This window comes from Ceratotherium simum, chromosome 9 (assembly GCF_057802395.1).
Source record: "Ceratotherium simum simum isolate JZ-2026a chromosome 9, ASM5780239v1, whole genome shotgun sequence".
NCBI lineage: Eukaryota > Metazoa > Chordata > Mammalia > Perissodactyla > Rhinocerotidae > Ceratotherium > Ceratotherium simum.
The window spans coordinates 59,863,146-59,890,273 of NC_141908.1; the positions used below are offsets into that span (position 1 = coordinate 59,863,146).

General features: G+C 38.3%; 1 protein-coding gene across 1 annotated transcript in view; it reads left to right on the forward strand.

The window, feature by feature from the left end:
• Positions 1-296: 296 nt before the first annotated feature.
• ITGA4 (integrin subunit alpha 4) overlaps positions 297-27,128 on the forward strand; it is a 77,263-nt gene continuing 50,431 nt past the window's right edge. The window contains exons 1-9 of the mRNA XM_004426693.3: positions 297-773; positions 1,141-1,262; positions 18,026-18,132; positions 18,228-18,357; positions 20,380-20,447; positions 21,736-21,865; positions 23,220-23,305; positions 23,973-24,035; positions 24,127-24,264. Coding sequence (XP_004426750.1) covers positions 577-773; positions 1,141-1,262; positions 18,026-18,132; positions 18,228-18,357; positions 20,380-20,447; positions 21,736-21,865; positions 23,220-23,305; positions 23,973-24,035; positions 24,127-24,264 — 1,041 coding nt within the window. The 5' untranslated portion in view covers positions 297-576. The remainder of the gene's footprint in view (positions 774-1,140; positions 1,263-18,025; positions 18,133-18,227; positions 18,358-20,379; positions 20,448-21,735; positions 21,866-23,219; positions 23,306-23,972; positions 24,036-24,126; positions 24,265-27,128) is intronic.

Genomic DNA, 27,128 nt, shown 5'->3' on the forward strand with positions numbered 1-27,128 from the left:
CCTCTGCGCTCATAGTGGGGTGCGCGCGGTGTCGGGTTGGGGCCACGCTGCTCCGCATCCAGGCCACAACCACAGTTAAAAGGCGAAGCCCCGGGCCCCTTTCAGCTCCGCTCTTGCAAAGCCCCAGGAGCCCCGAGGCATCGCGCTCAGCGGGCTGGGAGGCCCCGGCCCAGATGCGCGTCCTGAGCAGCCAAGGTCCCCTAGCGCCCCCTACAGCCGCGCGCGGGGGGAGACGGCGCCCGGTCCTGCGACTCCGCGCCACGCCCGGGACCCCACCCAGCGGCCAGCGCCCCGGGACCGCGCGAGCACCCGCACCTCCCGACTGCAGAACCCAGGCGTGGGGCACAGAGGGCGGGCGGCATCCAAGGCAGCCCCCGATTGCCCCGCCCGCGGCGGCCAGACTTCCCCTCCCTCCGTCCGTCCCTCCCTTCCTCCCGCCCTCCTTCCCCCCCGCCGGCTGGCGCCGGACACGCTGCGCCTCTTCTCTTGGGGCGTTCTTCCCCTTGGCCGACCGTCGCATCCCGCTCAACTGGGGACAGTGGCCGTTTGGTGTTGAATGTTTCCCTCCGAGAGCGCATGGCTGGAGAAGCGAGGCGCGGGCTAGGCCCCCGAGGGGCCACCGTCCGGGAGGCGGTGATGCTGCTGCTGTGCCTGGGGGTCCGGACCGGGCGCCCCTACAACTTGGACACCGAGAACGCGCTGCTCTACCAGGGCCCCCCCAACACCCTGTTCGGCTACTCCGTGGTGCTGCACAGCCACGGGGCGAACCGATGGTGAGTGGAGTCGGACTCGGGCGCTCTCGGCATCTCACAGCCGGCGTGTGAAGGGCTCCTCAGGGATTCCCTGCCTGATTCAAACTTTCCCCCCTCTGGAGGAGGCGGACGGGGAGTGCTGCGACGGCCAGCTCGCCAGAGATCTGCTCTGGAAACTAACTTATCTTGGGGGTAGCAGCGCCCGGGGTGCGTTCTGGCGCGAGGCCCTGGAGCTGCGAGTTACGGGTGGCTGGTTGGGTGCGCGGGGTGGTGGGCGGAGGAGGAGGTGGGGGAGCGGCCCCGCTGCCAGCTGCACGTCTGTTGAGACCAAGAATTCAGTGGGCAGCACGGCTCAAGTCTCCGCGCACGTGCACATTTCTCGCTTTAGGCTCGTGGTGGGGGCGCCCACGGCCAACTGGCTTGCCAACGCTTCTGTGGTCAATCCCGGGGCGATTTACAGATGCCGGATCGGAAAGAATCCAGACCGAACGTGCGAACAGCTCCAGCTGGGTGAGTTGGGTCTGGGACCAGGAATGAATGACCTCCCACTTGTGGACCCCACGGTAGCACAAGTCCTGGAAGACCTCAAGTTGCCTGTTACTTTAGTCTAAAGCGAATGATTTTCACTCTTAACTCCACCCCATCCTCCCTTCTTAACATAAAAGTGGCTTCCTTCTTACTGTCAACATTTTTCTCTCTTTTGCTTATGACAATGATTGCAGTACCCTGACAAAACTATGTAGAGGAAAGTTCCTTACGATACATTGTCTATCGCCTCTTCCTCTCTCCTCCCGTGTGTAAAACACGTTTTAAAGTCTCTCAGCACATTAAGGACAGGATCCAGCTAAACCAAGACTTAAGAATTTTATTTCCATCTTTGACCTATTAACCTTGTTGAAGAACAGGCTAAGGGGCAGATCAGGACTAGCAGTTGGAATTGATCCCACATCCTGTCATTTAGCCTAAGAGCTTTCTAAAAAAGAAAATGATATAGCTTTACTTAGAATATGAAATGTAAAAAAAGAGCACAAAGGAAAAATTGGCATCTCCATTGTTACTAGAATTATAGTGAGGCTTAAGGTATAATTATTAATTTTCCTGTCCCCAAACTCTCATGTTAAATGATACCTCTATTCACAGTCATTTCTTAGTGTTTCTTCTTAGATTTGTGACAGTTTGAAAAATGTGTTCTGATGGGGGAGGGGAGAAAGTTCATGTTTCAAAGCTAAAGCAAAAGCAAATTTGCTTCTCTCAGACACTGGGGGGGTCGGGGGAGTGGAACGGGAAATGGAACTAATGTCAATTCAGACCTATCTTGGTCCAGACACTGTTGTATTGCTTAAGTTTTTTTCCCTCAAAGCACCACTGGGTCATGATTGGCATTGTTCCTACCCCACGTGAGGACTCTGTGACTCAGAGAGTTGCAAGTACGTTTTCTGAAGTTACTCAGCTAGTGAGTGGAAGATGGGATCCCAAGTCAAAGTCAGGTCCCCTTGGGTCTATAGTCCAAGTCCTTTCCCCTCATGTATGCATTTTCAATGCAAATAAAATTAAATGAAGAGTCCAATATGTTGTCTGCTGAGCTGATGAGTCATCTGTAAATTGTGAATAGGAGGTCACAATTGGTACTTTTTTCATATTTATCTTTGCTATCAATGGACTTTTGAGATTAGCTAGTAATTGCATCTTTATCCCCTTTTTCTTTTTACAAAGTAGTCTTTGCTTCTTCTCAAACTGGGAAGCTGGTTCTCTTCATTTAGAATGAATTCAAATAGAGTATGCACATAATGGAATTTTTATTTTTAACTCAGAGAGCATCCATAAAAGTCTAGGAGTTGTCTGTAGCATGTAGAATAAGCCCCAGTCTCTCATTAAGCATCTTCCATCCCAAAAGACAGACTAGGAAAGCACAACATGTTCTCAGACCTATCCATTTAGAATAATTCTGCAAAGCATAATTTACATTGCATGGGAGGGTTGTGGGATGAAGAATTAGGGAGGGGAGCAGACAACTTTGTTCTGCCAGAGGATCTTGATGAGATCTCCAGAGGGAAAAATTTCATTTCTGTTGTCCTGTCATAGTTTCCTGATCCCTGACATTATAACTACTGTTATTTAGCCTCTACTCCCTGTCTGGAAGGGCACTGAATCAATTTCTAGGTGTCTGTATTTAACTGGAAAGATCATGTCATAATATTATATAAAATTTAAGATAATTGTGCCTGTCAAAAGTGAAGGAAAACCTAAATTCTTTGGGCATGTGGAGCACAGAGATTGACTACAGAAATATCCTCAGAGAAATGTGCGCATGGTAGATGTGCAACAAACATGAATTAAGTGAAGATTTATTGGCTAAATGAATACAAGCAAAGTGAAAGTTTGATTGTCATTAGCCTGAAGGGTGAATAAAAGAACTAATTAGAAATAGCAAGCCAAAGTGATTTTTTTTAACTTTCAAATTTTTGGTCAATAAAAAAGGTATTTACTGAGATGAAAGGCAAAAAGGAAAACAAGATTTCTAGTCCATCAACTGGTTGAAACATAAGAGCTGTAGTAATAGCTTTGAATATTTGCAAGAGAGGTGACAAGTTATTTCTCTTATAACATTTTAAACAATTTAACTTCTCTTCTTTATATAAAGAAACTGTCTATTCAGAACAAACTCAGAAATAACTTAAAGCTGTAAAATAAGGGATTGAGTCAAAAGTCTAGGAAGGAAACACTGAAAACAATAAATTGATAACCAAAGACATTTAAAGATTCTCATGTTTGTGGAGTATGTACTATTCCTTATGATGAAGTTTCAAGGAAAAAAAAAATATATATATATACACACACACACAATCTTCTATATAAAATGGCTTCGGTTGTCCTGTCTCAACTGTGAGTGACAATAATGTATGGAAAATGCTTAGCTCAGAACTAGACACATAGACATTCAAATAATATTAGTTTATGTCTTCTTATCTCTGTCTTCTACTTAAATCTATATCTGTGTGTTATTTGTTATAAGCAGATTGGGGTTAATAAATAGGAACAATTAATAAACTAAGCCAAAAGTTAATTGTATAAATCAAAAAGTAACAGTTGAAATAAAACACAATAAAAAATGTTTTCCTGTGGCCCAACTAAAATTTGTTATAATAACTAAAGATTAAGCTATGATTGCCATATGAGTAAGGTGTTTTCTTTCGTTTGAAATGGCTTAACTTGCTTTCAAGGAGCTGACAGTAGAAGATCTCTTAAAATGGTGTCCATCTCTTACGCAATTCCAAATACTATCCGCTTGGACTAGTCTTTAGGTCTCAGTTAGAATTTAGGATCAAAGTTTGATTCAGATGGAGTTCTCCCCTTAAAAGAGGAGATCAATACCCCATCCCTCTACCCGCTGTGGATAACGTTATGGCGTACTGTGGTATATTCACTGTAGCCATAATCAGAAGTGAACAGCAATGACCATTTATCTAGAGTGTTCAGAGTGTGAGATGTTGAGAGTAAGATACCCCTTTTAGTGAAGTAAATTGACTATAGAAGAGGTGCTTTTCCTCCTGCCTGCAAACAGGCTTCCTCTACCTCCATCCTGCCTGAGAAGTGTCTCTGCTCTCACTTCCTTGGTACTTCCCTCTATGAACCAAGGGAAGGTAGTTTCCCCATCAGGAGAGTCTGAGCCCTGACTTGTTCGTGAAGACTCCATGTCTGGGGAGACCATGTTGATTTCCACATGTCCAGTTCTTTTTCTACTCAGGTACTCTGCATCCTTGCTGAGGCTTTTTAAAAGGAAACCTTGATCATGAATGCTTGCTAAATTAAGGCATCACAAATAATGACTCCATCACTATGCTTAATCATAGTCCATTCATGAATTACCAATATTCAAAGAATTAGAACATAATAAAACATGCTTGTAAAATTATACTAAAAAGATTGTCTTTATCTGGTTATTCAAAAGACATTCCAGATCTTTCATTACTTTGGAGTTGCCCCTAATAGCATCGCGCACACACACACACTTAAACTTATCTGGGTAATAGAGTCTAAAGTTACACAGTTACACGCCCAATACAGTAGCCAGTAGCCACAAGTAACTATTGAGCACATGAAATATGGCTAGTTTGCAGTGAGAGGTGCTGTAATGTAAATTACGTACTGGATTTCAAAACTTAGTATGCCTCCAAAAAGTAAAATATCTCATTAATGTTTTAGATATTGATTACATGTTGAAATACTTTAAAATTAATATTGATTACATATTTAAGTGATAATATTTTGGATGTATCAGGTTAAATAAAATATATTGTTAAAATTAATTTCACTTATTTCTTTTTAATGTGACTATTATACAATTAAAAATTTCATATGTGGCTTATATTATATTTCTATTGGACAGCACTGCTCTAGAGAAACACAACTTTTGTATGTAAAATAACACTAATTTTTAGCAAGTGCTTTCCCAGTGTCTATGTGTAAATGAATAGGACTTTCATTTTTCTTTTCCAGACCAAGTGTTGTATAGTTACCGGACCTTTAAACACCCTATTTGTGCCTCTCTTTTTCTTACTGGAACGAACAATGGTCCATCACAAGTTAGTCACCATTATTCCCCTTCATAGTTCTTTCTGGAAATTATATTACCTTAACCAGCCTCCAGGTTTATATTACATACCCTATCTGGAAAAGGTGAAGTTAATTAGCACTGCATCATTAAACTAATGATTACCTCACTCTGACTTCTGCCTCATTTGCAGGAATTATTAGCTTGACATTAAAAGACAAACGTCCCACTGTTGAAACTTCAAATATGTTCTTGATAACTTTTCTTTTTCATTTGCAATACTCTTTAAATTGTAGCTTATGAAGTTGAGATTGATGTTGACTGGTCATTTAGAAAAATCATCCCTGAACATAGGTTGTTATGCTAATTATGCAGAAAATCAAGACTGAGAGCTTCATTAATAAACTATCATGTTAAGAGAATTAAGTTACCTGATTTCCAGCAATTTCCCAAACTTCATCTCTAAAAGAATGATTTCCACCTAATTTGAGAGATGAGATTTTCTAGATGCATTTTATTTTTTGCCTTAAGTTTACTTGATCACTGAGTGATATTCCTAATGACTAAAAAATATCTCCCCTTGGGAACAGTTCTGTGGCCAGATATGGTAATCCATTGTATATGTGGGTAATTTATTCATTCAGTCATTTATTGAGAGATGCTGAAGGGCCAGAACCCGGACATACAGAAGAAATATGGTCCTTGCCCCAAGGGGTTTACAGTCCATTGGTTAGGTTGTTATAGGAAAGTGTGGTGAGAAGATCTGCTCTAGCTAGGAGAATAAGGTAATGTCTTCCCAAGGAACTGATGTTAAAGTGGGGAACTGAATGAAAATCAGGAGTTAGCCAGAGGAAGAGGTTATGGGAAAGGGTGCCAGGCAGAGCAAACAGTGTACATGAAGACCTTGAGATCTTTGAAAATAGGGCATCTTTGAATTGAAAGAAAGATGCATACAGTTGGACTATGAAGTGTGAAGTTGTTGGTAGGTTGGAGAGATAGGCAGAGATTATTTTTGGTACAACTTTATAAGCTTTCTTTAGGAATATAAATTTATCCTAAGGTGTTTAAAGCTGGGGAGTTATATGACCAGATTTGTGTTTTAGATAGATATTTCTGGTTGCAGGGTAGTGAGTGCTTTGGAGTAAATGGATCAGGACTGAAGGTAGGGAGACAGTTGTAAGAAGACTGTTATAATTTAGGCTAAAGATGATAGGGCTTATACTAAGACAGTGACAGTAGGAATGGAGAAAAACATAGAGATTTTATAGTTATTTAGAAGACAGATTCAGTAGGCCTTGGTATTGAATGAGAGAGATGAAGGAGAAGAAGGTTTCAAAGATATTACCCAAGGTCCTGACCTGGGCTGTTGGATGGATGATGTTGCTATGTCCTGTGAGATATGAATTAAATGTCTAGTAACCAGTTGGATCTATGGGTCCAGTGATCAGGAGAGGTCTGTACTAGTAATTCAGAGTTGAGAGTAATTGACATAGAGATGGTAATCAAAGCCATGGAGGTTAGTGAGGTTAACCTGGGAACTCTAGGCTGACTAGATCAGAGGGCCCAGGATAGATGGCAGAGGATTCTTACAATTTGAGAAGTGGCTAGAACAGTGCTGTGCAACTCTGGGTGCAAATTAGATTCTCCTGCAGAGCTTTAAGAATACCAGTGCCAGTCCTCATCCCAAACTAATAAAATCTCTGGGGGTGGGTCTAGGTAGGTGTACTATTGTGATTTATAACAAGAAATATATGTTTGGTCTTCTTCACTGGAATTTTCTAAGTGATGAGAGTCATAAAGATGTCTTTTATTATGTTAATGAGGTGACTTTTGGACCCCACCTAAGGATGGGGACTGGTTGCCAGTGGAGCCAACCAAATAATCGGAGAGTTGAAACTTTCAGTCCCACCCCCCTGACCTCCAAAGAGGGGAGAGGGGCTGGAAGTTGAATCAGTTGCTATTGGCAAATCTTGCCTATGTAATGAAGCCTCCATAAAAATCCAAAAGGACAGGGTTGGGAAAGCTTCTGGGTTGGTGAATACATGGAGATTCGGGAAGAGTGGTGCACTGGGAGAGGGCATAGAAACTCCCGGCCCCTTTCGCCATGCCTTGCCCTATGCTTCTCCTCCATCTGGCTGTACCTAAGTTATATACTTTTATAATAAATTGGTAATCTAGTAAGTAAAATGCTTCTCTGAGTTCTGTGAGCCACTCTAGCAAATTCATCAAACCCAAGGAAGAGGTTGTGGGAACCTCTGAATTATAGCCAGTCGATCAGAAGCACAGGTAACAACCGGGACTTGTGATTGGCATCTGAAGTGTGTGTGTGTGTATGTCTGGTGGGGGAGGCAGTCTCGTAGGACGGAGTCTTTAATCCGTGGGATCTGACACTATCTCCAGGTAGAGAGCATCAAAATTGAGTTGAACTGTAGGATACCCAACTAGTGTCGGAGAATTGCTTGGTGGTAGTGTGGAAACCACCCCCCTACACACATACACACACACATTGGAATTGGGTACAAAACCCTTAGTAGGGCATCAGTATTTTGCAGAGGTCTCCAGATGATTCCAATATTTATCCATGGTTGAGAACCACTAGAGAAAAGAGGAGCCTGGAAAAAAAGACTGAGAAGGAGAAGCCAAAGAGGTAGCAAGGATATCAGTTCAATGCAGCATTATGGAAGTGGAAGGATGAGAGACTTTGAGAAGAGATAAATGGCTGGCAGTATCAAAAGTTGCCAAGAAGTCAAACAAGGTAAGAACTGAGGAGGTTTCATTGAATTTAGAGAGACTTGGTTCATTAGTAACCTTGGTAAGACCAGTTTTAGTGGTGAAGGCAGACTGCAGAGGGTTGAGGAGAAGCGAGGAGTGAGAAAATATTGATAACAAGTGTCAACAACTCTTTATCTGCCTTCATTAATTAAATAAATTTTATAAATTACTTATTCTAGGTATTGGGAATAGAAAATTGAATAAGACATCACTGAAGCACTCAAAGAACTCAGTCTAGATGACAGGAGAGACAGGTAAACAGACAATTACTTATGAGAAAACGTAATAAACATGACAATAGAGACTCACGCAGTGGGGAGAAGAAATTGTGTGATGATGAGAGAAGGTCTCCTGGAAGAGGAGACGCTTGAGTAATTGAGCCAGTTCTGACCAGTTTTTGTTTTCGTTTTTGTTTTTGTGAGGAAGACTGGCTCTGAGCTAATATCCATTGCCAATCCTCCTCTTTTTGCTGAAGAAGATTAACTCTGAGCTAACACCTATGCCCATCGTCCTCTATTTTGTATATGGGACGCCGCCACAGCATGGCTTGATGAGCTGTGAGTAGGTCCACACCCAGTATCTGAACCTGCGAACCCGAAGACGCTGAAGGGGAGCATGCGAACTTTACCACTACGCCACCGGGCTAGTCCCCAGTTATGACCAGTTTTGATAGGCACATAGTAAAAGCTCAATAAATATAAAATGGATGGATACACTTCTCAGATATGGATGGGATCCTCTGCTGCACACTTCAGCATGATTCCAACAGGTCTAGGCCAGCCTTGGTTTCAAAGACTGCCTACACTCACCAGGCAATCTAAACAATAACACCCACTCCCTAGAAGGGGAGCTTCGAACTGATCATCTTTAAAAACAGAGATTTTTTATTTTAAGGGTAGCTGGAAACATCAAATTGGAAATGGACTTACAAGTGACAGGACTGGGCTGAGAAATGCACTGTATTCATTCTGATGCTTTCGGTTTACCCCCCAAAATTTTTTTTAAAAAGGGGTAATAGGGCACGTTTGCATGGAGATGAATGACAATTAGTCTTTGGGTGGTGAACATGACACAGTCTACACAGAAATCAAAATATAATGATGTACACCTGAAAAACCAATGTTACTTCAATTAAAAAAAGATAGAAAACCTTTTTCATATAAATTATATGAAATATCATAACTTACAATGAATATGTTCAGAAATAGTAAGACTGTAGATTTAATTGTCAAATCTCTTTTATGGGAAATACTTTGTGAAGTGGATTAGACATGTCCTTTTTAAATTACACTCTAGGTGGAAGAGTCTTGTGAATGTATACCCTCTGTTTGTGAAAGGTAGACCTCTTTCTAGGTCTACCTCACCTCGATACAAATTTTTGTTTTCTTGTGAAAGTTTTCTAGTATTCATTAGAATATCATTATTTTGACTGCAAATCATTGTCTCTGTAATGTCTTATTCCACCCTTTGAAGTTTGGACAGTTCCTCATCTCAGTCGGACCCTCTGTTGATACAGGACAATGCCATGGACTCCCTGACTGAGTTTTACTTCTCTCACACATTTTTTTTTTTTTTTCCCTTGGATGATTTTTTTTTTTTAATTTTTTGTTTATTGCAGTAACATTGGTTTATAACATTGTATAAATTTCAGGTGTACATCATTATACTTCTATTTCTACATAGATTACATCATGTTCACCACTCAAATACTAATTACAACCCATCACCACACACAAGTGCCAAATTATCCCTTTCGCCCCTCTCCCTCCCCCCTTCCCCTCTGGTAACCACCAATCCAATCTCTGTCTCTATGTGTTTGTTTATTGTTGTTATTATCTACTACTTAATGAAGGAAATCATAAACCTTGCTATCTTCCTGATCTCCTCTGTCCTACCCTGTGAATTCCAAAACCAAGCACAGAACTTCAATATCGACCTCCTAGCGTTAAGGGAGAACAGGTTTCCCTGGAGTTTTTTTCTGTTTACATTTTTGTATTGTTCTGGTTTCAGGGACACTAAAAATGGTATCCATTTTGTGATAGTTTTTCAAATGAATCCTTAAGTCCAAGAGATTAATTGAAAACCGTGGAAGTAAAGAACTTTCTTATTGTCGAATGTTGGAAATTAATGTCACAATATTATAAGAGTAGGTTATTATAGAAGTAGAATTAGTATAGGATTATTAATAATGTCAATATTTGGATTTTTTCCCTGCTTAACAGGGAAAAATACTAAGGGTAAATCCTTGTAAGATAGTGTAGGGTGGAGGTTGACAGTTTGGGTTTGAATCCTTCCTTCCTCCAGTTCTTAGGCGTTTGACTTTGGGCAAGATGCTTCATCTCCCATTACTTCAGCTTCTCCATCTGTACAATTGGGATAATGATAATAATAATACTTACTCACAGGGATGTAATGAAAATTAAATGAGTTAATATATATGTTTACATATATTAAAAGTGTGCTCGGTACATAGGAACTATGTAATGAATATTTGTGATTATGGTAAGACTGTGTTCCTCTAAACTGTGCTCACCAACTGTATCAGTTGTGGTATATTTTTCTGCTATAGTTAATAAAAAGACTTGTTTAAGTTTTCTGTGGGAATTTGAGGAAGTTTGGGCCTAGGGTCTCTGGAGGAGACCCTGAACCCAGCACCAAGCTCACAAGCGACCTGCTTTTCTAGAGCTCTGAGGCCGATTGCTGACTCAGGATCAACGCAGATTTATGAAACTGCGACCCTAAAACGTGGCACTGCTCCCTGGGACCTTTACCTCTGTGTTGAACTCTCTTTCTGAATATAATAAAGTAGAATAAAGAAAATAAAATGATAAAGTAAAAGGGTATATAAAATAAAATGAAATGAATTAGAGGACTGAAATAACTAGCTTTTCAGGTCTATGATTATATGAGCTGTTTCTCACATAAATTAAGCATGATGATTAGCCCATATCAGATTTTGACTAGGAAGTCTGAGAATATGACATTTAAATACATGTTTTCCAGAAAGAAAATACTTTGAGAATGGTTTCTAATTTTGATCTTTATTTTGATATTTTGACTCTTGTGTGCCACTAGACGAGCTGGAGGAAATGGTCTTAGAAGTTTATTACTTTCGTCTTTTGCATCACCCCTAAAACTTGGAGATTTTACTTTTCATTACTCAAAATTATTACTATTGAATTCATAAACATCACTGTTATCTTTTAGAAATATCACTACCACGTGATGCATGGGAAAAGTACATACTTTAATACAGTAAACATAATTTAGTAGATTTAATTGTAATTAGAATTTGATAAGAAAAACTAAAAAAAGGGGGCCACTTGACTTAAAGAGCTGAAGGCTGCTGATCCAATCTCGCAGCACTGCGAACTCCCTCTGCTGGTGTAGCCCAGATCGACATGACGTGGGTGTGCTGGGGAGCAGAAGCATTTACCATTCAGTGAACACCTACTAGGTCCCAGGCAGCCTCTCATGCACAGACATACATTTTCTGTAATCTTCATAGCCGTGCAATGGCAGGTCTTATAATCTTGTCATATTTGAATTGATTTGTTCCCTTTCAATCCCATATGTTTTTCTAATATCCTGAATTTACGTAGAGGAAGGAATTGTTTGTAGTATAAATTATAATTATGTTATATATATAATTATTTTCACTCAGTAGTTCTTTCTTCTACAAATAAAGATATCTTGAATGAATGATTCTTTATAGAACATAGAATAGAATAAAGGTCATTCATTTTTCAGGATTATTTGAGAAAAATTTAGAGTGGAAGAATTTGAAAGATATAGGACTCATCTTTCAACGGAATAGAACTTCAGCTTCAAAAAAAGCAATCAGGGGAAGTAAGGGCTTTCACTATTTTTCTGAAACTTGAAATTCCATCACATGTTTTGAAAGATCAGATGAATTTGTTGTCTCAGTAGCTAGAAAACCAGACTGAGAGCCTGAGCTGATGGGGAAGCCATAGCACTGTGACGCAGGCACATAAACATGTCCTTGCACCCAAAAGTCCCAGGCTCCCTACCCACAAAGTGTTTCACTCAAGCTGTCAGCAAGTTATAGAAAGAAGAACTTTGAGTCTGATCTTTCTCCTTGGTCCTTCCTCAGGGGAAATACCAGAATACTGAGAACTGATCTAAACTGAGGGAAAGGGCAGGGCAAGACAGGAACCATCTAAGTGACATTTTTCTGGAAAGCTAGAAACTTGACTGTACAGCCTGTGGGCAGATTTGTGAAATTTTACACATTTTCAGCTGAAAAAAAAGATTTAGAAAATGAATTTCAGAAAAAAGATTTAGAAAATGAATTTCAGTTAAGTGATAGTTCTGAAATATTTGTGGAGTTCCTTTTTATATTCTAGAGTAGTGGGAAGTAACAGATCTTTGCTTACTGACAAGTTTTGATTTTTGATTCTAATCTTTTCCATTTAGCAGCCCCATGGATTCAGGCAAGTTACTTCTTTCAGACTCAATTTTCTCATCTGTAAAATGGGATTGATAACACAGTCTGCAGCTACAGTGAGAATCAAATGTGTTAATGTGTATGATTAAGGCCTTACTGACAGCCATGTGCCACAAATATTTTATGGAGGAGGATATATGCCATCACATGTGCAGCTAAATCATATGTTTAGCTTGCTCCTTAAAATAATAATAATGTCAACATTAACTAACATTTGTGTGCTTTCTCTGCTAGGCTCTGGCCCAAGCACTTCATGCGTATCTCATTTACTCCCTACAGTCCTTGCAGAAACCCTCTGAGCTAGGCACCTCCTGTGGGTTCCAGCTGATTCTCAGTCTTTAATCGTCCTACTTGCATATCACACTTTGTAAAGATCTTCAAATCTGCAAATGCCGTTTCCCTTCAGACCATCTGTTACTATCTTTAAAACCTAAGGGAATAATATTTTGGAAGACAAGTAGGGAAGAAGAGTAGTGAAGGAACACGTCTCCAAAGCTAAAATCCCTGAGAGTTTGGTGAAGATTTTGCAGTAATACCATCTAGTAAAGGATTTTTGAGAGGGTATAATATATTTCAGAATTCTCTCCCTCTACAAATATGTATTTCATTCCTGCCTACTGCATGTAAGGCCCTGTTCTGTGCAGTGTGAATGCCACAGTCAACAAAATAGTCCATTTGCCCTCATGGAGGTGACATTCAAGCTTGAATATCTAGTCTTCCACAGTCTCTGTCATATTTTGGCACTTGGAGCAGTGACACTAAAACTGGTGATGTCAATAACAACAACAAAACAAGGTGGTGGTGGTAAAGGGTGTGCCTAATTGGCTCTGTGCCAACATCTTTTATATTCGTCTATTAAAATTACTGCTTTTCACATTTATATACACATGTATGCACTGATACAAAATCAGTAGATGGAAATAAAAAACTGAAGTAGTAAGCATACATCTTTATACGTTCTTTCTCAAATGAAAAAAAAGTGGAAAGAGAAAGATGGGCTTAATTTTTAGTATAAGGGATATTGTTTTCATGTGGCTTTGTATTTTTAATGTCTAGTGGGTAAATGCATTCAACTGCGCTATTAGTCATTCTAGTTGTATAAAAGCATGGAAAATGATCACATGTTAATTTCTGCTGACCTCTTTCATGTTAAACTATGTAAAGTACTTTTTCAATTATGAGGCTGATTTGATTGACTAAGAGTTTAGATTAGTAACGTATGAGCTGAATTGAAAACTAGACTATAAATCATTTCAGCATGACATTTGGATAAAATATAAAGATAATCTGAGTTTATTTATGATGTTCTGTCAGAGAAATTCATGAGAATTAGCTTTCTCATGACAGTTCTAATAATCATCATTTCTGACTGAATTAGAAATACTCTATTTTGACATGAAGAAAATTTGCTTAACATTTGATATCATATTTCAATATCTAGCTGAAACCAAGGAGGACATAAAAGGTATGACTATTATTTTAAAAATGGAGTAGTCTCTTTTCAAATATGGTATAACGCAGGAAAAGGCGTAACCATTTACACTGTAGAGCAGTTGTTCATAAGCTCGACTACACACTACACACAACCACCTGGGGAGCTTTTCAAAAAATTCTGATATCTGGTCTCAACCAACACCCACCAAATCTGAGCCTCTGGGAGTGGGGACCAGGTGTCGGCCTTGGCTCAAAACTTCCTCCAGATGATCCTAATCTCCAGTCAAGACTGAGAACCCCATAATAAAGGAGGGGACTCAGGAGAAAGCAAGGGTAATAGAAAGCTCTGGAGAAGGCCCTGAGTGTAAGTTGATGATGATGTAAAGGTCTTCCCTCACTGCCAAGATTCTGCAAGCGCTACAGAAGAAAAGGGTAAAAAGTTCCTAGAAATGAAGAAAAGACCCAAAGCAGCAGTGGGGACTCACAGGCTGTTGTTTGAACTGATCCTGTCTTGTAACCCGTGCTGAAAGGACCTCACTGAATTGTATGTTGGTGCCATAGGGTGCTACCTATGGCAGAAGCAGTGTTAGGAAGTGGAAAGGAGAAATAAATCTATGTAAATGTGAGTCTGTGTGTTTGTTCACTTATGTGGACAAATAATTGTTTCATGACTTTATTGTTTTCATCAATTTTCTCTTTGCCTGTGCATTCATCCTTTTATACACGTTTCAAATTAAGATACAAAGCACAAATAGAAGATACTTAGTCAAACCACAATGGAAGCTTCGAATGGTTTTTCATTTATTGATCCTTCCATTTTCATCACGCATTTCTGAGCTGTGTGTTGGGGATGAGATAATGATGAACGAGATGCAGTACTGGGCAAGATGAATTAGGTCATTATTTACTAAGCCTTGGAAGTAGACAGGATAATGCGAATAAATAAATGTAGTTGTATTAGTCAGGGTTCATGAGAGAAACACAACCGATAGGGTAGGTAGGTAGGTAGGTAGCTAGATATGAGAGGAGATTTATTATAGGAATTGGCTCCCTCAGTGTGGAGGCTGAGCAAGTCCCATTATCTGCCATCTACAAGCGGAAGAACCAGGACAGCTGGTGATGTAATTCGGCACAAAGGCCTGAGAAGTGGGAAGCGGTGAGGGGTGCGGGGAGGAGCAGGGAGTGTTGTGTAAGTCCTGGAGAGCTGCGAGGTACTCAGACTTGGAGAGAAAGATGTTTGAGGGAAGCGACATTGATAAAGTGGGGAAGTTGGGCTATGATGTGTGTGAAGCTAATCGTGAGATTCTGAGCTGTGCTGACATTATGATGTCACCTGGTGGAGCTACAACTAAAACAGAGAGGATGCAATGTGGAATCAAGCATCCCAGAAAACAGTTTAATAACACAAGAGTTTCTCTAGTCTTCATTTTAAAATGAGAGAGCTCAGCTAAGGAATAGACAATAACAATTCACTATTTTTGTGCATAAAAACTTCATGGCCATTTTCCTCAAGCAATTTACATGGTATTTTGCAGTTCTAAACTATTGTATATTTCTATTTTTAAACTTTTGGGTGACATCTCTACAATGGTAGATTTGTTTCTAAATATTGGGTGTAATCTTGATGAAAGTGTCCACATTTTATATATATAATATACCACATTTTAATAGACACAATGTGTTATTTGTGACCTCTGTCTTCTCCTTAATTTTCCTTCTGTTCATTTGCCTTAGTTAACTGAGTATTGACTATAATTTTAGAAAGACTTTGGTATTTTCAGAGAAGATATTTCATGGAAGTGTATGTTGTGGTATACAATAGGATCTTCAGCATCAGGTAGATGGAAACTACCATTTATCATCTTTTTGTGTGTGTGTGAGAAAGATCAGCCCTGAGCTAACATCCGATGCCAATCCTCCTCTTTTTTGCTGAGGAAGATTGGCCCTGGGCTAACATCTGTGCCCATCCTCTACTTTATATGTGACATCACCACAGCGTGGCTTGACAAGTGGTGCGTCGGTGCGCGCCTGGGACCCAAATCTGAGAACCCCGGGCCGCCACAGCGGAGCTCGCGCACTTAACCACTGCGCCACCGGGCTGGCCCATATCATCTATTTTTGAGAGTAAAAAAAAAAAAGGCGATTTTAGTGAAAAGTCAAACTGAAAATTGCATCACGATGAAAATTAAAATTTTTTTTGTAATTCTTTCACTTTCTTTTGATTATGTTGGCATCATGTAGCCACAATAACAACTCGCTATATTAATCCTTACCCACCCAACACACACAATTGTCTTTCTCCCTCCTGCCCTCTCCCTCCTCCCTTCTTTTTTTCCTTTATTAATTTTAACATAGAGACCTTATATTTCCACCTGGACCATCCTTTATCAAGGTTTGGGCTGCAGCAAGATTCCCTTCCCATTCCAAGTAGACATTGCCAATCAACCCCGACATTCTTTTTCCAGATCTATCCTTAGTCATCTTCCTTTCAGTCTCAAGCTCCAAGCAGCCACTACGGATTGATGGGAGTCGTCATTATTCTACAAGAAACCTGATCAGAAAAACCTGATCATTATCCACGTTCCATTTTAACGATGTTCCAGACCATGAGAATCACCCACGTAGTCAGGGGTTCACCTAGACCTCATGAATCACTCTCCAGAGAAGGGCTAGGAAACTTTCTTCAGTTTAGCTGTGTTGAGGGTTTTGTTATTTCTCCTGAAGAACATTTTGGAGAACAAACAAATATATATACAAACATCTTCCTACACTCCTTAAACAGACAAAAATCTCTCCTAACCAGGACATTTAGTGCAGATAATTTCACTTCCATAATATTAGCCTTATCTATGTAGGTATTCTGAGTTTGCCCAGGAAGCTTTATCTAGGGGTCAAGGTTATAGGAGACAAAGTGCCTAATGATTTAGAGAATGGTCACTGTACGTGTATGAAAACTTGGTATCAGTGACCAGAGTTCAAAATTGGATAAACCCAAGTTTCACATCCTTCTCTAATCAAATCGATGCAAATATATTTACCTGCCTTTGGAATTGAGCACAGGTGGAATAGAACTGTCACATGGCAATTGAAGAGGGTGAAAATCAAGACAGCAAAAGTAATCTTAATCTGCTGCATCTTATTCTCCCCCAAATCATTTATTTGAAATCACTTTAATACGGGATCCCTATATTAATAATCCTTATATTAATAAAGCAAAGAAGTCACTCTAACAAAAAAAATGATCACTGGGAAGATCACTTGTTCTTGTACAGTTTAGAAGTACTATATTGCCCATGAGTAATATTTTATTTATGTTTGGCTTTCTGGCTATTCATGCATTTACCAAAGTGCCTATTGAATTTTTTTATTTACCACTGAAAGTATCTGGTTTTTCAAGCGTTTTTTTCTTTGTTGAAAACGTGTCACAATCCGCTAAATGTAAACCACAGGACAGTTTGTTTTAAATGCTAGGATTGTTAGTATGCTAATTACACACAGCTCCTTTCCACATGCTCGATCATCACCTTCCAGCTTCGATCAACTGTGACTTAAATGCTAAGGACTATATTGTAGTCTTTCTATTCCTAATGTCTCAATATAAGAAATGTTTTAAAAAGTGCTCTGGTAATGTTGCTTATATTGCTAGATAAATGGTCAAAACAAGGTGCAAATTCTTTGCCAAGCATTATACACGGCAGTTATATTTGCACAGCCTATGTTGGTTTAAACTGGTCTTCCCCCTTAGTCATGTTGGTTAGCTGTCTCCTACATCAAGGTCGTCTCTTCAGAAGGGTGTTACCATTGGAGGTCATTTCTACAACCAAAAATCACCTTGTGAGAGAACAGTTATGTAGGTACAGAGTAACTCATGGTTACCCCCCCCAGTGTGCACTGAGTATGAGATAGAGAAGCAGGATACGAGGACATTTCACATGTGGCTGAAGGAAAAAACATTAGGGATAAGCATGCATGTTTATTTTCTCTGCTTTCGTAAAATAACATTGTTTTCAAGATACCTGATGATGAAATTATTTTCATATGCTGTAGGTAGCCCTAATGGAGAACCTTGTGGAAAGACTTGTTTGGAAGAAAGAGACAATCAATGGCTGGGGGTCACGCTTTCCAGACAGCCAGGAGAAAATGGATCCATCGTGGTAGGTTATTGGAATTGGTCCACTGATAACATCATGAATTCAGATATTCTGGTGTGACTTTCACATCATTTGGTCTACTTTTATGTTTTATTCAGACTTGTGGGCATAGATGGAAAAATATCTTTTACGTAAAGAATGAAAATAAGCTCCCCACGGGTGTTTGCTATGGAATGCCCTCTGATTTACGAGCAGAGCTGAGTAAAAGAATAGCGCCATGTTATCAAGGTAAGGTATGATTTTGATTTTAACTGGATCAAGAGAAACAAGGGAATGCCTTTAAAATTTTTCTGTTTTCAATTTGGGATGTGCAGAGAGAGGGAGACCTTTGAAATAGCTATGTTCTTTTTTAACTACTCAAAGTATTCTTTCCTTTTTTACCCAACTGTACAAGTATTAGTTTTCAGAAATGTACTTTGTGTTTTTAGGAATAGAAATTCTACAGTTTAATTTGAATAATTCTAGAGTCTAGTTGATAATTACCCAATTCTGCATTGAATTTATTTTCAATTCAGTATATGTGACTTTAATGCCCCTCAAATATAAGACACTTAAAATCATTAAATCAGATTGAAAAGTCTGATCAGAAAGGAGAGAACTGTTTAGGTTTCTTGCTTTACCTTTAGCTTCCAAGAATATTCAGAAAGATTTAAAGTATAAGTGTAAGTAAATCTTTCCTACTCGCTATTTCTTTTTCTTTTTCTTCAAATTCATCTTTTCCTTGAAACAGCAAGGAATTGGTATCTTAAGTTTGAAAGATCTTTCCCATGAAAAGTCTAGGCCATAGGTAGCATTAGTGAGTACAGAGCTAGGACTTAACTGAAGTGAGCAGAGTTAGGAGTGAATGTCGATAGAGCATTAAAAATGAGATCTGTAACAAAACTAAAATTCTAAAAATATGTCTTTGGAAAACTAAGAATTAAATATATATGAATGCCAACTTCCCATTTTTCTAACCAAAATGTTTACCCCAGTGGCCAAAGCAAATTTCTGTTACCTGACAAAACTTTGACTAAGTTTGCAAATTCAGTTATTAATTTGATTAATATTGGGGTCTTTCCTCTCTGGAGTTTGACGTCACAGAGAAGTTATGTCATATATATCCCTAATATTCCTTATATTTGCCTTTGGATACCAAGAAGCTAAAAGGTGAATTTAAAATTTTCAATTTCAGTGAAACTCAGTCTAGATTTCTGTATGTTTATTCTTTTTCCTAATGATTATGGTTTATGCCTTAAAACATTTTCACAATAAAGTTTTATTTTTGCTCAGATATATCCAGCCACATTCTACAAAAAATTCAAGATGGCATAAACCTAAGACACCTAAAATTATGGCAAAATGTATAAAAATTAAAAATGAAATAGGATTGGGGAAAATATAAAAAGGAGTGAAAAATCACGAGAGGGAGTAGTAATTATAAATGACTTAGCAATTTAACTTTTCTGGTTAGCAAAGCCATAATGAAGACGTGGTCCTGATTTTTATTTTTGTAGAGGTTTACTTATGTCAATTCTTCAGGAGAAGCAAAGCTTTGTTCCCACAGTAAGTTCCGAAAGCATCCACTTAGGGGGACTTTGTAATAAGAGACCCCCATCTCCATGCAGATCTTGACTCAGTCTGTTATTTTCAGCTGGGCAAAATCTAGGAAGCCTATTTTAAATGGCAACCTGGACTGGAAACCACAAATCCTACCTCTGTCTTAGATACTTGGTAATTTTTTTTTTTTTTTTTTTTGGTGAGGAAGATTAGCACTGAGCTAACATCTGTTGCCAATCTTCCTCTTTTTGCTGAGGAAGATTGGCCCCGGGCTAACATCCGTGCCCATCTTCCTCTACTTTATATGTGGGATGCCTGCCACAGCATGGCTTGATAAGTGGGGCATAGGTCCACACCTGGGATCTGAATCCTCGAACCCCAGGCTGCCAAACTGGAGCACGTGAACTTAACCATTACACCGCCATGCCAGCCCCTCGATAATTTTTTTGAGTGTATGCCGCATGTTCTTCCCATGATAAAGAGGCAGGGGTAAATGTTTATTGCTATTTCATAGGGATATTTTGAAGATTAATAGGGAAGAAGTTTGTGACCTTAAATTTTATCAAAGTTACTATTATTTTTAAAATGAGATAGTATTATATATAGACCTTACGAGGTATATTTGTAAGGAGATGTAAGATAAACGAAATTGTGCAGATTTTGTCTTTATTTTTAAATGAAATCCTGAATTGTTTTTCTACTTCATTTTAGATTTTGTGAAAAAATTTGGGGAAAATTTTGCATCATGTCAAGCTGGAATATCTAGTTTTTACACAGAGGTAATAGTCCAAAAATTAGCTGCTATGAATGTTTACATATAGAATTTTAATTCTTCTGAAGACTTAGAAGACTGATATTGTGCTTGAAAGTAAAAATTGTATGGCACCTGAATAATATGTCTCTTAAATTTGAGAATATTACAACTTAATTTTCACCACTCAATGTTTCACATATACTTCGAGAAAATGTTAATAGCTGTGCCACATAACACCAACTAAAAGTTTATACTAATGAATATTAATTTTATCAAGAATTTAATAGAAATCAAAAGTAGCTATAATTATTTGTTACCTTAGGCATTGAAAATATCTAAGTATGTTATTTTTAATTACTAGTTGAGGGGGGAAGGAAGCATATGAATCCACATTTTTCATAAAATTATGAGAATTGGGAGATTGAAGAACTTAATAATATCCTCTTAAATCAGATATATTCCCAAACTATTATTCTCTAACACTCTAGGATATACGGTAAAAGGTCACAGTTGTACTCAACCCCCAAATCTCCCAGTTTCTCTTAAAAACCCGTTATGAATTTGTGAATGTTTTCTGAATCTATGTAGACAGTCTATATGAAGCCTTGGGTTAACAATTTCCACAAATATTACCCACTGTGTAAAAAAAATATGTAATGCTTTCTTGAGTTTACATTTAAGTTGACCTTTTTAAGTTCAGGATTGTTTAGGAAATTTAGAAGTGTATTGAATAGATTTGATCGCTGAAAGTTATTATGTTTCACCAGACAAGTGTCTGATCATTCCAACTTTCCCTCTATTTCCTTTTCCTAAATTTGTATTTATTATCAAATATGCCACAATTCCATTAGACATTTTTTTTTTCTAAGCTAACATTGTTAAGGAAACTAGTAAATGGCATTTTTCAAATTGAAGTAAATTAAGTCCACTTTTTACTCTGGCAACACATAATTATCTCCCTAATGAGCACTAATGAATTACCCAGATATGATTTACTTTAATAGAAACCACATTGCCTGTCTCTCAAATGCTTACTCTACTATTCAATGATTCGACCTTTGATTTTAAAGTCCACTGATGGTGTAAAGTGAGAGTTTCAGAGTTTCTTCTCTAAAATTCTACTTTTAGGTGAAAATTCATTAGCTAGCTTCTCTGGTGTTTTTTCTGATATGTTTTTATACACATAAAATTCTCAGATTTCAGAAATTTATTATAAAAATGTATTCTTTTCACTATTAAAATGTATATCTGGAGGAGGTTTTGGGTGGTGAGGTTAAACTCTTAAATAATGATAAATTGTTTTTGTCTTACAGGATTTAATTGTGATGGGAGCCCCAGGATCGTCTTATTGGACTGGCTCTCTTTTTGTCTACAACATAACTACAAATAAATACAAGGCTTTTTTAGACAAAGACAATCAAGTAAAATTTGGAAGTTATCTAGGTACTACAAAAATTGACAAACTCAAATTATCTCTGCCTTACAGATACTAGTAATTTTAAATAAGGGAAATTATATTTTCAAGAGATCAGAATGCCCAGTAGCAATTAAAGAGACAGTTAACTTAATATTTTACATTTACATATGTGACTATAATCATCAATATATAATTCTTAGACTAGAACCCCTAGCTTAGTTTACTCTCTGCAGTAAAATACTTGTAAGCTTGTATCTTTATGTAGTCAACATACTGTTACATTGGTAGCGTCTATTGAGTGCTTACTATGGTAAGCAGGAACCAAGAACTTTTGTAAGCACTTGATGTGAATTAACTCATTTAATCATTTATGAGTGAGTAAGTGTAGTTTCTTAAAGGACTAACTGTAGGTCAATGGGTCTGTTGACAGCATTCTAGACAAGGGGTAACATTATGAAGCATGGATCTAAAAACGACTCATTGACCTTCGCCTCATAAGTTCTTAGAATATTTCCCAGAGCTTAACTATTTTTATCTTCCTTCTGTCCTCCTGCTCCAGCCCCGCTCCCCCCACACCCTCCCATACCCTCCTATCTCTATCTCCTCCCATTCCCTCCGCATCGCCTCTCCTCCCTAATAAGTTAGCAGTGGATGCTTTATAGTCTATATTTCTACAGAAACACAAGATTTTTCTGGCATTAATCCTGTTATAGTAAAAGGAATGCTTTTCCCATAGTTTCTTAGAAAATACAGATTTGTTTAAACCATATGTGCTTCACATGTGAGCAGCCTATATTCAGAAATAATTATAATAAGAAAAGGCAGTATTATTTTTTCCCATTCAGACAGAAGGAATTCATTTTCAAACAGAGGGAACTCATTTACAATTCAACATTTACTTGTTTATGGTTGAAGGGTATCTTGAAGTATTATGAAGAAGTGTAACTTGGTATTATGCTTTTTATCACGAAATAAAAATATTTTACCTTTGTATCATTATAAAGTTTTATCACAATAGGAGGATTTCATGGCAAAAAGTTGACATTTAGGAAGATTTTTTTTTTTAAAGTTTGAAATGTTATATTTTAAATACTCTAAAATATTTCTGTTGTAATTCTAGAGGCTAACATGTCCTAATACTCACCGGTACTAACAAACTAAATGTGAAGGTGCTATCTTTAATTTCTAGAACTTGGAAATATAAGCCACGTTGACTAGTTTCATAACACACATATTAATGATTGCTTAAAACATAATAAATGACCAATATTGAATATTGCTATCCTAGAATTCAGTCTCATTTAATTCTATGAGTGGGTTTATGATATGTTTTATCCACTGCAAATGATAATTCTCATACTTTTCTCCATTTTCTTGGAGGATACTCGGTTGGGGCTGGTCATTTTTGGAGTCAGCATACTACCCAAGTAGTTGGAGGAGCTCCTCAGCATGAACAGATTGGTAAAGTAAGAATTCCATTTTTATATCTATTTCTTTGCAAAGGTTCAAATAGACTGCATGAGAGAATAAGATATTAAAGGCAGAACTGCAAAAATTCTAAAGAATGAAAGCTAAAAATTATCAGCAGTGTGCTGCAGTCAGTGGAATTGCTGAAAGTTGTATGGCTTTTAGGTAAAATGTAGCAGAAAATCCTGAAGGAAAACTAAGTCAAATGAGACTTTTCCTTCTTACGAGTAAGTTGTTTTTGAGATAGAATTATCTCAAAATGTCCAGGGAATGTATTTATTGGTTAACAAGTTCACAGCTGAAGGGAAATGGAGGCAGCTACACGTTTTTTGGTGAGACCAGAAAGAATAAGATGTTATTTCTGGTTCTGGTTTTTGTTATATTGCTATGTGAACGTTAGCCACTAAATTTTTCTGAGCCTTACTATGAAAGTGAGGCCAACGACACTTTCTGCGCTCTCTCTCAGGATTCATAAGGTAGTTCCTGAGAAGGTAGTTTTGCAAGTAAGGCAAGTTGATGTGAACGTGGTACCTTAAACTTTTTATTTCACTCTTGAAAGGATTTTTAAAATATATTTGAGGAATTACAAGTCATGAAAATTGATCTTTTGATCAAACGAAAAAAATTTTTCAGTCTAACTTTTTCTAATTCTTTTCCCAATTGCAGGCATACATATTCAGCATTGATGCAAAAGAACTAAATATCATCCATGAAATGAAAGGTAAAAAGGTAATATATCTCAACCTTTGGTATCCCTGAGGGCTTTTGTGAGTAGCCCTGCTTTTTTCTCAATGACCGGATCTGGTTTGCTTTGGGGCAGCTTGGCTCTTACTTTGGAGCTTCTGTCTGTGCTGTGGACCTCAACGCAGATGGCTTCTCAGACCTACTCGTGGGAGCTCCCATGCAGAGCATCATCAGAGAGGAAGGAAGAGTCTTCGTGTACATCAACTCTGGCTCGGTACGTCTGATGGCCCGCAAGCTGGAAGCCATTTATGGGTTTCTGATCAAAACTGAAGCTGTTCTTATTCCCGAATTCTGAGACTATAGATTCTTAGGCTTATTTTATTGACAAAAGTCAAAATTCTGGTATCATACTGATGCTCTAGAAAGGAAAGCAAACCTGATGGTGAATGGGCACCTGTCCCTTTGGGATATTTCAGGCGCATGAGATCAACTGTTCTGGAGTTTCTCTATTCACAGCTTGTATGTGTTCACTCAAGTAGTTGAAGTTTCTTCCAGTTTTATAATGATGTAAGTCTAATTTGAAAGAATGATTTTTATATATCTCTCAAAATGTGGATTTCTTTTGGCTCTTTTGGTTTGGTTAGTGAATGTCCTTATATAATTCGATAATGATAAAATATTACTAGGAGTAGAAGATAAAGTATGAAATCTTTTCAGTTTTGTGATTTGAAAACAATCAGAAATAAGACGTTTTAATAAAATATTAATTCAAACAATTCATATAGAATATATTCTTGATAAGAATATTAAATTGATGTAGTTTATTCCAAAGAGGATATAGTAGTTGTAGAAATAGATAATTACTGCTTGTGGTTGAGTTTGAAATTATGAGGGATATTTTGGAGTAGAAACTGACCACTTGACACTTCAATCTAAAGAGTTCTGCTGGCCTTATTTTGCCAGCCTAGTTTCTTTTCTTTTTTTTTTGCTAGGGAAGATTCACCCGAGCTAACACCTGTTGCCAATTTTCCTCTTTTTTTTTGCTTGAGGAAGATTCACTCTGAGCTAATATCTGTGCCAGTCTTCTTCTATTTTGTATGTGGGTCGCTGCCACAGCATGGCTGAGGAGTGATGTAGGTCCGTGCCTGAGATCTGAACCCGGTCTGCAAAAGCAGAGTGCACCGAACTTAACCACTATGCCACAGGGCTGGCCCCCAGCCTGGCTTATTGACATTAAATCTAAACAAAGAACTGATAGAGCCTTAATGGGGTCTTTTTGGCTTGTTCCTTTGATTTAAGGGCAGGAACGGGTTTGTGAGAAAATTGGTTCATTTCTTAAGGATTTAACAAAGTCAAGTCTATTTCAGGAAGGTATTTGTAATCTTATTTAATCAGTGGTTTCAGAACATTTAATAAATTCCTATATTAAGCATCGGACTAAACTCTTTAGGATTTGAGAGGAAACATTCTAGTCTTATAAAGCTGGGAGATTCTCAAAGGTCCAAATATAGAGCAAGAAAGTTATTTATGCGTGGGGATTTCCTAGACTGTGTTTAAACCTAAATTTAATAGTAAAGGCATATCATCTACAAAGTGGCCATTAGTGTCTCATTAATAGTGATATCAGGTATTGTTTTTCTGCCGTAGACATTTCACATTTCCCTATCCATAAATAGTCTTCCTTATACCAGCTACATCCTCATTCTGCATACTTCTCTTTTCTTTCTCTTTACAACTAAACTTTTTGAGAACAGTTTAAACAACATATAAATCTAAAATAATGCAATAAAGGACCTTTTTTCCCTTTGAAATCTTAAGCATTCCCAATATGGAAAACAGATAAAAGTGGAGCTTCTTTGCTTAAAGGGGGAGGGGGGAGCCCTACCCACTAGGCTACCCTCTTGTCCTTCCCTCGCTTCTACCCTGAGACACCACTTGACCACTGGAGTTAGTTTCATACCTGACTTCAGCTCTTAAAACCTCTGACATAGATTATTCTTCTTTTGTTCCCTCCTAAATTCCTGTTTCTCTAAAATGGCACTAACCGCTACCTGGCGTTCTATTATATATTTATTGGTTTGGTTTGCTATTGTCTGCTCTTCTGCTAGAGTGTAGATGTCATGTGGAGAAGATTTGTCTGTCTTGTTTACTGCTCTTTTCTCAGGGCTTGAAAGAGTCCGAGATAAGTACATGCCCAGTAATTGTTTCTGAATGAACTCAGTGATGCTTGAATGAATCTGGCTTCCACTTACTTCTACTAAAATAGCTCTCAGGGGTCCCCAGCAAACTCTTGGTCACTATTCTCTATGACTGGAGAATACTTGAAGAGTGATCACCACTTCTTGAAACTCTCCCCCGAAACTTCAGCGTCATTGTATTGTCTTAGGTCTGCACCTTCTTGTCCTCCCTGGAGTTTCTTGTCCCCTCTGCTCTTTAAATTAGGTATTTCACTTGGACCTAAGCTCTTTTATCCTTTATTCCTTTGATAAAATCATTCACTGTGTTTGGCGCCAGTGATTGTGTCTACAGAGCTGATTCCCACGCTTAGTTCATTTAAAAAAAAAATAATAACATTCAGTGAGTATCTGAAATGTAACAAAAACTATGAAAAGAGCTGAAAATAATCTTAGTCCTGACCTCCAGGACCTCGGAATCTAGAAAAGACACAAACGTGAGTAAACAATTAAATATAACATGGTAAAAAACACATTATTAGTAGATACAGAGTGGAAGCAATTCATTTTGGGTCCAGAAGGTTTCACAGAGAAAGTAGTATTTGAGCAAGACAAGTGTAGGAATTTTTTAATTGGAAAATACAAGGTGAAGGGCACTTCACAAGGGGAAGAACGTGTGTGCTTAGGGAATGATGGATAGACACGTTTGAGAAGAGGAAAGGATCTGTGATGAGTGGTGCATGGATTTTTTTTTTTTTTGCTACAAGGGAAATGACATGATCAGAATTTGTAAAGAGGTCTGGTAGCTGTTATTGCAGAAACTCATTACTGCAACATTATCGAATGTCTTGTTGTAATAACTCATCTTCCAATTTTAGAGATAGCAGTTGACCAATCCATGCCCCACTGCTGCTGGAATAAGGTTCCAAAGGCGAGCCTCAGTTGTGTCACCTCTCAACTCAGA